Consider the following 15751-nt stretch of genomic DNA (forward strand, 5'->3'; position numbering starts at 1 on the left):
GACATCGAAAAATCTTCAATGAAGTGACATGTAACCGGCATGGGTTTGAACCTGGGTCCTCTGTCTCACCAACACAAGTGACTTCCCGCGAGACAACATGCAAAACATTTGAGCTATACAAAATGTATCAACTGGATAACTCCCTCAGCAACAATCCAAGCTTCCTGTGGAGTGAGGTATGGCACGTTCCTAACTCTGTTACACTGTGCTGACATGCTTTCCTTTGCACTGCAGGCGGCATGGAAGTCACAAGGTCAACATGGAGTGGTAAGACAGCAATGCCATATTCTGCTTGAGGACTGAATGTTTCACCATGTTCTAACAACCCCCTTTACAGATAAAAGTAACATGGATCAATGTGAATTCATCTGACATTATGGAGGGAGATTCATTGGGAGTTCTGTGTGGAGTTGCCTTTGACTACACTGTTGTCTTTATAGAGGTAGGAAAAAGTTGCTGCAAACCAATGGTTACACATGAGTTCCTCATGTCCTCACAAGAGCTGCTGGGAGAGAGCCCTGCAGGGACACGGACAACCTTGAGGTGTGACTATGAGGCTGCCTGTGTTCAAGGACAAATGTACAGTGGTGGTTTGAGGGGAGGTGCCTATTATGTCTACTATGGTTATATTCATCCTGGTTTATAGGGACCACTATTTTCAATCTTAAGTTGATTAAATTATGCCAATTATGCCTACAGGGGCCCCCTCAAGGGTGCGTGCTTAGCCCCCTCCTGTACTCCCTGCTCACCCACGACTGAGTGGCCATGCACGACTCCAAAACCATTGAGATTGCTGACAACACAACGGTGGTAGGCCTGATTACCGACGAGGATGAGACAGCTTATAGGGAGGAGGTCAGAGACCTGGCAGTGTGGTGCCAGGACAACAACTTCTCCCTCAATGTCAGCAAGACAAAGGAACTGTTCGTAGACTACAGGAAACGGATAAACGAGTATACCCCCATTTACGGGGCTGTAGTAGAGCAGGCAGAGGATTTCAAGTTCCTCGTCCACATCACTAAGGATCCATCATGGCCCACTCACACCAACACAGTCGTGAAGAGGGCACAACAATACCTCTTTCCCAACAGGAGGCCGAAAAGATTTGGCAATGGCCCTCAGATCCTCAAAAGGTTCTACAGCTGCACCATTGAGAGCATCTTGACTGGCTGCATCACTGTTTGGTATGGAAACTGCTTGGCAGTTTCCATACCAAACGGTGATGTAGTTTCAAACCAAACGGTGATGCAGTTTCCCTCGGCTCACCTGCATCTACTGCTGCAAGTCCTTCAACCAGAAGGGCAGCCTGGACCGCCACATGCGGCTGCACATGGGCATCACACCTTCGGTTTGTCGCATCTGCAGCGAGAAGTAAACCCGGAGATGTACTGTTTAAGTTCAGGCTGAGAATTGTCTGCACCTGCTGATAGTCACGCAGCCTCAAGGCGGAGATAGTAGAGTGAGAAACCACAGTCTAGACATGTTTTTATAATTTTTGATCATTTGTGTCCAATTCAATGCAATAATGCTACGGTATGATCGACGGTAGGTTGTTCACACCACTAGTATAAAGAGCGTTGTCTCCTGTTTCATCACACAGATCTTTACTATAGACTACTGAGGTATTCTGTATGTGAATCTCTGTCTAATTGCATTTTATTTCTAAAGAGTTTTATACCAAGGTTCCTGTGTCTGTGTCAACTATCAGGAAGACTGATTGTTAAAGGAAACTTACATCACCCCATGCAAAGGACCACTCAACATTTGGCGAGCTTGCCAGGAGAGAGTGACTACTGCGTCTGGATGATCTTGTACCCAATGTGCAGCGCATCAAATTATAAGGTAAGCAGACGCCTGTTAAACCAGAAGTCTGAAATTAGAAAAAGCACTGTGTGGTTGATGACTCTTTCCAGTATGTAAGCGGCACCTCACTCATGGGGTTGATAATTACAGGAACAGTTGATACCTAAATGTATGTACAAACCCGTAATAGAATGTATATGTGATAAATGACACAGAATCCCAGGTGTAATAGTTAGAAATTCCTGAGGGTCTAATGGAACCTTGTGTCAGGAACTTGGTTATAGATTCGGATGAACCAAGTCAGTACTGAGTGACAAGTGATTGAAAGTGTTATATGCACATGGTGTTCTTACCTGAGGGAAGACACTGGTTTTATATGTATGGTGTTCTTACCTGAGGGAAGACACTGGTTTTATATGTATGGTGTTCTTACCTGAGGGAAGACACTGGTTTTATATGTATGGTGTTCTTACCTGAGGGAAGACACTGGTTTTATATGTATGGTGTTCTTACCTGAGGGAAGACACTGGTTTTATATGTATGGTGTTCTTACCTGAGGGAAGACACTGGTTTTATATGTATGGTGTTCTTACCTGAGGGAAGACACTGGTTTTATATGTATGGTGTTCTTACCTGAGGGAAGACACTGGTTTTATATGTATGGTGTTCTTACCTGAGGGAAGACACTGGTTTTATATGTATGGTGTTCTTACCTGAGGGAAGACACTGGTTTTATATGTATGGTGTTCTTACCTGAGGGAAGACACTGGTTTTATATGTATGGTGTTCTTACCTGAGGGAAGACACTGGTTTTATATGTATGGTGTTCTTACCTGAGGGAAGACACTGGTTTTATATGTATGGTGTTCTTACCTGAGGGAAGACACTGGTTTTATATGTATGGTGTTCTTACCTGAGGGAAGACACTGGTTTTATATGTATGGTGTTCTTACCTGAGGGAAGACACTGGTTTTATATGTATGGTGTTCTTACCTGAGGGAAGACACTGGTTTTATATGTATGGTGTTCTCCTGAGGGAAGACACTGGTTTTATATGTATGGTTTTACCCTGAGGGAAGACACTGGTTTTATATGTATGGTGTTCTTACCTGAGGGAAGACACTGGTTTTATATGTATGGTGTTCTTACCTGAGGGAAGACACTGGTTTTATGTATGGTGTTCTTACCTGAGGGAAGACACTGGTTTTATGTATGGTGTTCTTACCTGAGGGAAGACACTGGTTTTATGTATGGTGTTCTTACCTGAGGGAAGACACTGGTTTTATGTATGGTGTTCTTACCTGAGGGAAGACACAGGTTTTATGTAATGTATTTCCTGTTTCTTCCTGAGGGAAGACACTGGTTTTTTATGTATGGTGTTCTTAAACCTGAGGGAAGACACTGGTTTTATATGTAATGGTGTTCTTTGAGAACCTGAGGGAAGACACTGGTTTTATATGTATGGTGTTCTTACCTGAGGGAAGACACTGGTTTTATGTATGGTGTTCTTACCTGAGGGAAGAAACTGGATTTATGTATGGTGTTCTTACCTGAGGCAAGACACTGGTTTTATGTATTGTGTTCTTACCTGAGGGAAGATACTGGTGTTATGTATGGTGTTCTTACCTGAGGGAAGACACTGGTTTTATATGTATGGTGTTCTTACCTGAGGGAAGACACTGGTTTTATATGTATGGTGTTCTTACCTGAGGGAAGACACTGGTTTTATGTATGGTGTTCTTACCTGAGGGAAGACACTGGTTTTATATGTATGGTGTTCTTACCTGAGGGAAGACACTGGTTTTATATGTATGGTGTTCTTACCTGAGGGAAGACACTGGTTTTATATGTATGGTGTTTTATGTATGGTGTTCTTACCTGAGGGAAGACACTGGTTTTATGTATGGTGTTCTTACCTGAGGGAAGACACTGGTTTTATGTATGGTGTTCTTACCTGAGGGAAGACACTGGTTTTATGTATGGTGTTCTTACCTGAGGGAAGACACTGGTTTTATGTATGGTGTTCTTACCTGAGGGAAGACACTGGTTTTATGTATGGTGTTCTTACCTGAGGGAAGACACTGGTTTTATGTATGGTGTTCTTACCTGAGGGAAGACACTGGTTTTATATGTATGGTGTTCTTACCTGAGGGAAGACACTGGTTTTATATGTATGGTGTTCTTACCTGAGGGAAGACACTGGTTTTATGTATGGTGTTCTTACCTGAGGGAAGACACTGGTTTTATGTATGGTGTTCTTACCTGAGGGAAGACACTGGTTTTATGTATGGTGTTCTTACCTGAGGGAAGACACTGGTTTTATGTATGGTGTTCTTACCTGAGGGAAGACACTGGTTTTATGTATGGTGTTCTTACCTGAGGGAAGACACTGGTTTTATGTATGGTGTTCTTACCTGAGGGAAGCTATTGGTTTTGTTTTGATATATGTATAATTGGTGTGATTATAGATTTGGTGTGGAACAATTGTTGTATGAGTTGAGTGTATTTGATAACAGTGAATGGACATATGCTAGTCAATATCAAGAATTTCTATGTACTGAAAAGAAATCTAGACTGGTAAAGACAACAAATCTTTAAGACTAGTACAAGAAGGGATAAATTAGAGAATTGCATATTGGGAAAGACATGTTGTGAGTTTACTCTTCCACAAGAGAGGAGAGAGGGAGACCCCTGTACTGAAGTTAAAATACAATTGAAGCCAATTGTGGTTATTTACCACACATACGTGGAACCATTTACAGTCGTGTGGTTAGTGAATAAATGTAGTGAAACTAAAGAAGAAGAGGGGTTAGAGGAAATAGAACTGCGTTCGGTATATCATCCTATCTTAGGTTCTACTACCCGTATACGGGGATAGAACTGGGTTTTTCTACAGTACCATACAGATAAGTCACTCAGTCCACATTACATAGAACCTGATTAAAACAAAATCACGGGGCACCATGACAGATTCAACCAAAGGCAGTGCAGAGACAGTGGATCCCACACCAATGAAGGGTGAGCCTGACCTCTGACACTGGCCTGACTGATGCTGACTTGGAGCTTTTCGTTGACGGTTCTGCCTATATGGATCAAACTACAGGGAAGAAACTTGCAGGGTTTGGTATTGTGACAGTTGATAGAACCACTCACATACAACAACCATTACCAGATACTTTCTCAGCTCAACAGGCTGAACTTTTGACACTAACCACTGCCTGTAAAATGGGAGAAGGGAAAAGGTGTCATGCCTTGGTCATTGTATTTTGTGTTTTTGGTATATGTTTGGGTAGGCCAGGGTGTGACATGGGTTTATATGTTGTGTTTCGTATTGGGGTTTGTATTATTTGGGATCGCGGCTGATTAGGGGTGTGGTATAGGCTTGGCTGCCTGAGGCGATTCTCAATTAGTCAGGTGCTTATCGTTGTCTCTGATTGGGAACCGTATTTAAGCAGCCTGAGTTTCGCTTTGTATTTCGTGGGTGTTTGTTCCTGTCTCTGTGTTGTAGTCACCAGATAGGCTGTAATTAGTTTCACGGTCTGTTGTTTTTGTATTTAGTTTCAGTTATTTCATGTACCGCGTTCTTTCATTAAAGTCATGAGTAACCTACACGCTGCATTTCGGTCCGACTCTCTTCTTACAACAGACGAACGCCATTACAAAAGGGTTACAATTTTCTCTGATTCTGCTTATGCAATAGGTCCCTCCTGGTGTGGTGTCTGGAGGAGCAGGGGTTTCCACAATGCTAGTGGAAGTTCTATTCGGAATATAACTATGGTTTTAGATCTCTTGGAGGCTATAATGCTGCCCTCTGCTTTGGCTATTGTGAAGGTTGCTGCTCACACTGGGGGGGAAATGTTGTGCGTATGGGTAACGCCATGGCAGATGAGGCTGATAAATTGGCTGCCTCCAAGTGTCATAGCCACTCCATGTTCTTCTCTGCTACTGTTGGGAAAGACACTGATGATTTGGCATCTTAACAGGCTTTGGATGCTGGTTCTCATTTGGTATGGCAACAGCGGGGTCATTTCCCTACGCCAAGAGGACCATTTGTCCATCTTGCCATGGATTTTATAGAACTTGCAGAAAGAAAAGGTGGGTGGAGGCCTTTCCCACAACACACTGTGAAGCTAAGACAGTAGCAAAGCTACCAGTGAGGGAGATTATACCTAGATTTGGTGTTCCTGGGGTTTATCTGCAGACAATGGTACCCACTTCACTTGTGATGTAGTGAAGCTGGTAGCCATAATGATGGGAGTGGACCAGAAATTTGTGTCCATCTACCACCCCCAGAGTAATGGGATTACCGAGAGAGCTAACCAATCCATTAAACAAGGGTTAGCTAAGGCATGCCACTCCACCAAGAAATCTTGGTTGGATTGTTTACCAATGGTGTTAATGAAAATGTGCAGCTATGTTAGTAAAGACCTGAGGTGTACACCAAATTCCATTTTGACAGGATATCCATGAATGTTTCCGCACACAGACCCATGACTGACAGACATATAGACCTCACTCTAGCTGAAGGAGTACATGAAAGAGCTAAGTACTATTGTCAGATCTCTCCACTCTCACACTAGGAAAGCTCAGGAGGAGGTACCAGGTGAGGACCCCGACTATCTGCCTGTGGAGGTTGGAGACGGGGTCAAAATCCGGGTCCACAAGAGAAAATGGAACCAACCAAGATGGATGGGGCCATTCAAGGTAACCATGGCAACACCAACCGCAGTCAGAGTTCAGGAAAGGTCTGACTGGCCCACCTGCCAGAAGGTGTTCACCCCACAGGAGATGATGGAGCCAGACACAGCCTAAAATAAGAGGCAGAAGCAGATGTGAGACGAGACCAATGACTTGAAAAAGATGAAGGGCAAGACCAAAGCCATGAAGAACCAACTGTTTTACATGATCAGCAAGTTTATGTTGAAAACCCTTGGGGGTATAAGAGAGGGAAGACAACAACATTTGGTGCTTGACTGTGTTGGCTCTATCCACACTACTTGTTTGTGTGGGTGATGCCGTACCTGTCAACACGTGGGTAAAGTTTGTTCGAGACTTAGGTAGAAAAGTGTCCCCAAACGGGACTGTGGTGTTAATGTTGTCTAAACCCAAATCCATGAGAGAGTTGTTTGGTTCAATGAGTAGACCAATGGCAGAGACAGATCAGACCTGTGGAATGTTGTATTTTATGAGGAGGGCAAAATAAAAGCAGAGCCAGCGTAATGGTTCACTGGGAAATTTGGAAATGTTATGTTCCAGATATGAATTGGTATCTTATCATTTGTAGTTCCTGTGTTGTCTTGGTAAATGGGCAGTGAAGAAGACCATGCCTGGTTTAACAGTATTGGCTTTACCTGCCTCATATGATGAACACTATGAATCCACTGGTGTTGACCCCAACTATGACCCTCTCGCTTGCCCAACTGACCCAGAGGATTATTACTATACTACCTATATGTGAATGGTTCCAGATGTCTAATGTCGATTTCTGTACATGGTTATATGAGACTAGGTAGTCTCAAAGGGGGGAATTTTGGGGGTTACCTTGGGGGTCAGGTGTGGGGCTACACCAATGCCATGATTACTGCATATATGTGATAACCTTTGTATGCTTGCAATGCGCAATGATGGAAAATTGAGATGTAATTGTCTGCACCTGCTGATAGTCACGCAGCCTCAAGGCGGAGATAGTAGAGTGAGAAACCACAGTCTAGACATGTTTTTCTCATTTGACATACTTTGTATCTAATCTCTGTCTGCAATTGCATTTTATTACTAAAGAGTTTTATACCAAGGTTCCTGTGTCTGTGTCGTCTATCTGGAAGACTGATTGTTAAGGGAAACGTACATCACCCCATGCAAAGGACCACTCAACAGTTCCATATACTGCGCAGTACTTTAATGCCACTACTGCAGACAGCCAATGCCTCTCAGTCTGGGACAGGAAAGGCAAATGATTGCTGAGGCCATCAACAGCAGCAGTATTTCCAATCAGATTTGTACATACCTTAACTGTTGGGTTGTTTGTCAAGTAAAGTGGCATAAAAAGTTATACTGTGGAAAATTATATTTAGTATACCAATTAAAAAGACAAACAAACAAAGGACATGTTGGATTTTTTGTTTGATCTGTGGAGTAGTTTGAAAGTGTGTACTTAATGAAGGTGGTGGAGAGTTTCAGTCTTCTATGCTGACTCCTGAAGTCCAGAAAGCACATCAGACTGAACAGGCAATCGAGGGCAACATTAATATAAAAGACATGAATGGGGAAGCAGATGGTGAGGGGAAAGAAAGAGCAGTGTTTTAAATTACATTTACACCCAAGAAACCAATTTTTCTGCCCGTAGTTGCATGATTATGAACTATAAACTAAATGCCATAAATTCTTCCTTAGAGGATTATTTGTCTGCCCCCCCCCCCCCATTTTTATTATATCAGAAAGTCAAGTTATGAAAGTGATCTTTTCAACATCCTCAACTTTCAATCAATCAACTTACAAACTAACAAGCAAGAAGAGATAGTCTACTGCACTTTTTTTCTCATTTCTGCTACTATAAGTAAATAAATACATCAAGAACTACAAGCACCATAAACATCTGTTTGACTTCAAAGTAATGCATTCTGGGAACAAATGTTATTTTATCGAGTGTCTTCTCTGTTCTCTGAGGGCTTGTCAATGAGAAGAGAACACCAATTCCCATCATGCAAATTCACTTTTTCCCTCGAAATTGTCCCGTCTGCCGTATCACGAAATGGGAAAATGAGAGCTGCGAAAGGAGTAACCAGGCAGATGAAATTGAACATAAGTTAACGTGCACATAGACACATTAAATATGGAACAGTACCGCAGTTGTATTACGACGGTTCGTTATGACATAGAAGTTTTACGGTGTTCTGTCTTTCTTCGTTTTTGTTGTTAGCTACATGGACGTTGAACTAGCTGGCTAACGTTAGCCACCTCCCTGTCGCGAGCAACGCCGGGGTGGATATCTTCGTTTAGGCTTCAGCTCATCACCGTACTGCAGTATGTTACAGTGGCTAAAAAGAGGGCCAGGACTCGGTTATAGCATTTGAGCGTTACCGCTGTGCAAAAACAGCGTCAGTTCAAACCATTGGTCAAAAATGCACAACCCTTTGCAAGCTATAATTAATTCCATATTCTATGCAAGTTAGCCAGCCAGCTTAGTCAGTAGTTAATATGATGGTGCAGTACAGAAATTAATTGCAAGTAACGTTTCAGTGCCCGTGGTACAGTGCTGCCGTTGTATTCCCGAAAAGGTAAGAAAAGTTGTCCTCTTTTGCTAAGTAAGCAAAGTTTCTTGGTTAGGTTATCAAACAGTTAATCTCCAAGATATCTGTCCACTAGTTTCCAACTTGGGGATCATACAAGGCAGCATGGAGCGAGGAGACACCATGGAGCGAGGAGACACCATGGAGCGAGCTGGCAGCATCCAACTGGACATCCCTGACTTCAGCAACTCTGTGCTGTCCCACCTGAACCAGCTGCGTATGCAGGGGCGGCTGTGCGACATTGTGGTGAACGTGCAGGGCCAGAGCTTCCGTGCTCACAAGGTGGTGCTGGCTGCCAGTTCCCCTTACTTTCGAGACCACATGTCACTGAGCCAGATGAGCACCGTATCCCTGTCAGTCATCCGCAATCCCTCTGTGTTCGAGCAGCTCCTCTCCTTCTGCTACACCGGGAGGCTGTGCATGCAGCTGGCAGACATCATCAGCTACCTGACAGCTGCCAGCTTCCTGCAGATGCAACACATCATCGACCGCTGCACCCAGATCCTGGAGGGCATCCATCTGAAGATCAGCCTGGCGGATGTGGAGGAGGAACTGGGGGCTGGAGTGAGGCACAGGGGGGCTGGGAGCTTGGAGGCCAGAAGAGGAGGAGGGGGGTTAGGAACATCAGGGGGCTCGCGCTCCCTTAGCCCGCGCCACAGCAGCCCCAGGGTTCTGGGCCTTCGAGGAAGCAGTGCTGGAGGGGCCTTGGATATCCGGGAGGTGGGAAGCCCAGCGGGGGAGTCCATGAGCCCCCAGATGGTGGAGCACAGCGGGCTGGGCCCAGAGGGGCTGGCTAGGGGGGTGGTAGTGGGCAGCAGGCTGGGGAAGGAGCCCATACTGCGCATCAATCGGGCTGGCCAGTGGTATGTGGAGGCCGAGTCAGAGAGAGGGAGTGGTGGTGAAGAGGGGGAGTCAGTGCGGGTGGTGGACGGGTTGAGGATAAAGACTGAGAGGTTGGAGGAGTGGATGGGGGCCGATACCCAGGAGGAAGGGAGTGGGGCGGAGGAGGGAGCAGCCATGATGATCGACACGTCCGGGCGCAGCTCATTGGTGCAGGAGGGTATTGTCACGGGGGCCAAAAGCTCTCAGCCCTCCAGCAGCTTCAGTGAGACAGAGAGGTGGGTACAAGTTCCAGGGAAGCAGGCCCTTCATGGTTTCATCTATGCCTTTTTATATAAAGGGAGAGTGTGCATGCAAGTTTTGAACTGCAGTCAAATTCAGTACGAAGTACCTCAGAAAAGCACTTTGGGTAACATTTAAAGTTGAGTGAAAATTCAATACAAAGTAGCCTACTATATGTATTACTAATGGAAGATGGAGTGCTAAGGTAAATGGCAAGGTGGAGCTACTCACCGAACTGAGGTTTACGGATCCAGTATCTCTATCTTGTTAGGTTTAGTCCTACTGGCAGTGTGGTGGTGATGGCCGAGAGACAGAGAGCCAAAAGTGAGTCACCCAGCAGAGCGGACAACCAGCGCCACACCAGCTCACAGGTATGTGTCACCCTCATCGACTGGTATTCTACCCTGGTGGTCAACACTATGCATTCCCAAAGTCCACCATACATCGCTAGTCCTGTGGTTTGTTTGCCAGGGGGAGGAGCAGGCCGTGTTCGACATGGGTGGTTACGAGGAGTACCTGCGTGAGCAGGTGGGTGACCGCTGGTTCCGCTACAACCCTCGGCTCACCTGCATCTACTGCTGCAAGTCCTTCAACCAGAAGGGCAGCCTGGACCGCCACATGCGGCTGCACATGGGCATCACACCTTTCGTTTGTCGCATCTGCGGCAAGAAGTACACCCGCAAGGACCAGCTGGAGTACCACATTCGCAAGCACACAGGAAACAAGCCCTTCCATTGCCACGTCTGCGGCAAAAGCTTCCCCTTCCAGGCCATCCTCAACCAGCACTTCCGCAAGAACCACCCGGGCTGCGCCCCTCAAGAGGTGGCCCACAGTGCCTCCCCAGAGACCACCACCGTCTCCTCACGGGGGGGCCAGAACGAGGAGGAGTCGCCCAGCCAGGAGGAGCCAGAGGGGGGTAGCAATGGAGGAGGGGCCTCTTTTGGAGAGGGTGCCCAGGCCTCGGTCTCCACCACTGGGCCTGATTGACTCAGTGGACCATGGAGAGAGATGGTTGGGGTATGGGAGAACAGGGTATTTGTTTTTTTTGGGGGGGGCAGGCAGGCAATTAAGCTGTCATTTTGTGCTCTCCTGCCAGGCGAAGGAAAAAATATATATCTTGAAGTAGCTTCAAAGGAAAGGATGAAAAGGGAGTAGGTGATTTCAGAGAGTTTCAAGTCCATCCAGGGTGTTATTTTTATAAGCATTTTTCAAACCCCTTCAACTAAACAGCAGGGACGGGAGTTCCAGAATGATGCAAAAGAGTAGTTTGATAGGGCACTTTGTATTATATAGTTATTTATAAGTGATATGTCCGCTTTAGACCACATCTACCTTCATAACACAAACTGAACAGATAAATCGAACACATGAAGAAATGCCACACACTAATAACTTCATACAACACTGAATGCCCATAGTTTTTATTTGACTGTCTATTTTCCCATGTTACAGTTTTATACTTTTGTATTACCGGTTTACAGGTTCAGAATGCAGAAAAATAACAGGCTGAACTGGTCACAGTTTGGTCATATTGTATTAATATTGCCAAAACACTGTGCCAGTATAATAACTACATATATACATACTCTCCATTTTTTTCCTTTTGCCTTGAGACAATCTTGAGCAGTTGGGGGTCAATGATAGATAATCAGACTCTTCATATATGCTCATTTTAAGTGCCAGAATGGCTTTAAAAAATGCAATTGCACATGAATAGTAGACATGGCCCAGTGAACATAAAAACTGTTAATTTGGTAGTAATAAGTGCAATGATGAAAATAACACAACCTTCTTGACAGATGTCAAGAAGACCGAAGGGTCAACATGGCTAAATGCTTTCGAAAGTGTAACATTATTTAATCAGTACAACAATTTTACAGGTGTATTGTGAAAGAGGACTCTTGATCCATCTGTAATTTGCCAGTTAAAACCTCATATCTCTACATTCTTCAACTAGCTGCTGAATGCGTACTTATATACAGGAATGCAAAACACAGGAAACTCAATGGTCTTCAACCTCAGATAAGCTACAATAAAACTCAGTTACCTCTCACACATCACTACGCAATACAGGTCTGCTCAAAGCAGATTGGTCGATACACTCAGCAGAATTTACCGTATGTAATTGTTTTCTCATTTATCTATGTTGTGGTTAACGTTAACTATTTTTTTAATGATTTTTTTTTTTAAGTGACAAGATTTTTTAATCCCGCATAGATCTCATGTCTTTCGGAACATTTTTGTATCTAGCTCTGACAATGTATCTGGAGGACGTAGAGACGAGACGAGATTGTAATGGGGGACACTCGTATCCCTATCGGGGGAGTCCTAAGGAGGAGCAGGATGGGAGACTAATAAGACCTTGCGGCTGTACTGTAGTACCACCCGAGAGAAAGCAGGAGGTCACTGACTGCCACGGATGGCCTGTCACCAGAGGATAGACACGCAGCCTGCGTGCTTGCTACAGTAGAATGTGCTCCTTTGGCAATCCGTAAGAGGCATCCTGGCAACCAATGGAATTGAGAGGATAAGCCAAGGAACTTATCCCCCCCCCCCTCACATGGAGGCCAACATTACTATGCCAAGCACTTAAAGGAGGGGTTTGAAAGGATAGCATTTAAAAATTATGTAAAAGGTATATATCGCATATGCATATTTAAACACATTTGTTGCTATATAAGAGTAAAGAGAACCTAAACTTGCTAAGATTTTGAATGCAGATATAATGGTAGCATAGTGGATTGGCTGTTCTCTCTCCCCCCCTCCCCCTTTTGGTTTTACAGAGCTGTGAATCATTTGTGTTTGTGACAGGAGTTTTTATGAATGGGTGTATGCAAGTGAAAAACAGCTACTGATTTGTCCACTGGTTATTTCTTATCCGGATTGAGAATGCATTACACATCACCACAGTACACCTCAGTCTAGATTCGTCAGACAAAAACAGGTCAACATTTGTTACAACAAATATCAGGTATTTTTGTTTACTGTTTTTAAGTTTACTCTCTTTGTAAGTTACGTTTAATATTATGGAGTTTAAAAACATGCTTGGGCTAACTGCAGTGATATCTTACAGCAAGCTTTATTTAGCAAGTGTGCAAAGCTTAAATATACATGTTTTAATAAAATGAATAAAATATTTTATTGTGTAAATGAAAATGCCATTATGGGAGTAGCAATGCAGCTATTATCTTACGTCGAAACTAGGGATGCACAAATGTGGAACTGAAACCGGTTGCTTTGGGCCCAAGCCGTTAGTGTTTTTAGGAACTCTTTTGGGGTCTCAACTTACAGTTTTGCAATTTAGTTGAGCATCAGCAGTTTTTTTCTCTTATGTCAGTCGATTATTGAGCGTGCACGAAGGGCACATGCCCAGGGGCCTCCCATTGATTTTGCCAGTCACTCTCCCTCAGATATCATATTAACGTGGCGTAAGTCATGGCAAAATCTGTAGAATTGCAGTCTTCTCTCTGCACCATGGCAAAATGTGTAGAATTGTAGCAAACTTGCTTTAAAACTGCAATATTTTCTCTGCGCCCAATGGCAAAAACAAAAATGTATTGCAAGGAAATTCACTCAAAACATATATTTTTTTCTCTACGCCATCAAGAGGGGTCCACTAAAATATTTTTCTCCTGTGAGTTGGGGGGGGCCTCCCAGCAAAAATGTTGCTTTAGGCCCCCAAAAGGCTAGGGGGAAATCTTGGTCAGTAACCAATATCCTTTTGTCCATGATGACTGATATAATTTCTGTATCAGCCATCATGGGAAAAATGGTATTACAGAAATTGTGTCAACAACTAGCTATTTATCAAAAGGCCTTTTTCATAATTGATAAAATACCATTTTTTTGTAAAAGGTCTAATATAGTTTCACCTAGAGAACACCAATCCCCGGGTGTTGGGAGTTGTACAAGGTGAACAGTGCACCGTGTCATTTTATTTTAGCTCAGATTTAACACCATATAATATTGGTACAGAATATTGTTTTTTTCAGCCATATTTGTCCTACACTGATGTGAATTCAAATATGTTTCAATTAGGGATGCATGATATAAGTATTTTAATACTCAATATTATGCTTGCAGCATGAAGATTCTTAACAATGAGATGGCTTCAGCTAACATTTAAAAATAAATGTGTCGCGCTCACAGATCATGCCTCTAAGCCAGTGGTCACCAACCTTGGTCCTGGAGAGCTATAAGGTGTGCCGACTTCGAATTAAAACATTCCCGTGCGTACATAGCATTCCAAAGTAGAACTAAAGCGGAATCATTTGAATTGACACTTGATTTTCAGATACATTAGATTTCAATCATTTTAGAGATTACATTACATTTACAAACCTTGATGCCGGAAAACCTGGAATCCAGATAGGAAAATGTTCCTGCATTGTGTTTTAAAAAACGATTTGATTTTTAAACAATTACTATATGAAAAAAGAACAAAACTCAATGTTTGGTTTTACAAGATTTTTTCCCCAGCAGGTACCAGGTTTGCCGGATTTCAATTTAGTTTGAATAGTACTCCCAGGCCTTTTTGGGGATTCGACCAAGATTGATTGTCATGCTGTTTTCTTTGTCTATTGCTCATAATTCAAATGGCTTTTGTTACTTTTCTAATAAGCTTTAACTGTGCTGAGGACATGTGTATTTGCAGTGTAAATATGATTATTGAACCCTTGTATATGTATTGTTACTGCTGAATGTGGATCAATGACAGGAACAAGCCATCTCGTGTAGCCTCTCCAGTTTCAGCAAACAGATCTATGTCGTCTCCACTTACCTCGGTATGTCGTGTGAAGATTCTTACTAAGCTAGTGCGAGGGTGTCAATAATGCATATATAGTTGATTTAAGTACTTCTCTGCAAAGTTCTGTTTTGACCCATCTATCCAACTGTGAAAAACAACATCTAGCTATAAATGTTAAGATGTCAAAATCAGGAATCCAAACATTTCAGTTACTTGAATGAATTGTCAAGCTGAGGCCCTATTTAGCATCAATGCATGCCATCTTTGTCATAGGTTTTCAATGCCAAACTTGGGAAAGTTTCTTTATCAATATATTTGCTCCAAAACATGCCAAATAATGTTATTAGGTGACATTTAATATATTCTACATTTTGTGCTATTATGTCTTGGTCTTGCTGATCCATTGTCTTGATTCATTGATTCATTTTTTTAAATATATTTCTTTTTTTTACAATTGTCTTGTGTGAAATGTCTATACACAAATGCATACATGCAGTAGATCCAATATGATTTTGACTGCAAAATGCTTACTCCAACTAATTATTAGGCTATGTAATTAATTGGCAAAAATATTTAATACTTAAGGCAAAATATTATTTGACGTAAAAAAGATATTCATAAACAAAGAATATCTCAAAGGAAATGGAATATATTAAATGACAATATTTTACATTTTCACTGTCAAGAAATGTACAAAACCAGCTGTGGTCTTGCAAGATCTTGCAGGTTATATGTGAAGTTCCCTTTTTATTTTATTTTTTGCATGGTCCTGTTCCTGAAAAAGAAAAATGTC

General features: G+C 43.0%; 1 protein-coding gene across 1 annotated transcript; it reads left to right on the top strand.

The window, feature by feature from the left end:
• The first annotated feature begins 8483 nt into the window (after nucleotides 1-8483).
• Nucleotides 8484-11238, top strand: LOC123997402 (zinc finger and BTB domain-containing protein 37-like). The gene is made up of 4 exons (XM_046301591.1): nucleotides 8484-9077; nucleotides 9166-10207; nucleotides 10483-10582; nucleotides 10683-11238. Exons 2-4 carry the CDS (start codon nucleotides 9195-9197, stop codon nucleotides 11196-11198), a joined length of 1629 nt encoding a protein of 542 aa, XP_046157547.1. The 5' UTR covers nucleotides 8484-9077; nucleotides 9166-9194; the 3' UTR covers nucleotides 11199-11238.
• The last annotated feature ends 4513 nt before the right edge of the window (nucleotides 11239-15751 follow it).

The sequence above is a fragment of the Oncorhynchus gorbuscha genome, linkage group LG15 (assembly GCF_021184085.1).
Source record: "Oncorhynchus gorbuscha isolate QuinsamMale2020 ecotype Even-year linkage group LG15, OgorEven_v1.0, whole genome shotgun sequence".
NCBI lineage: Eukaryota > Metazoa > Chordata > Actinopteri > Salmoniformes > Salmonidae > Oncorhynchus > Oncorhynchus gorbuscha.

Coding starts and splice junctions, on each gene's coding strand:
- LOC123997402 (XM_046301591.1), top strand. CDS start 9,195: ATGGAGCGAGGAGACACCATGGAGCGAGGAGACACCATGGAGCGAGCT. Junction 10,208..10,482: donor AGCTTCAGTGAGACAGAGAG/GTGGGTACAAGT, acceptor CTATCTTGTTAG/GTTTAGTCCTACTGGCAGTG. Junction 10,583..10,682: donor AGCGCCACACCAGCTCACAG/GTATGTGTCACC, acceptor TTTGTTTGCCAG/GGGGAGGAGCAGGCCGTGTT.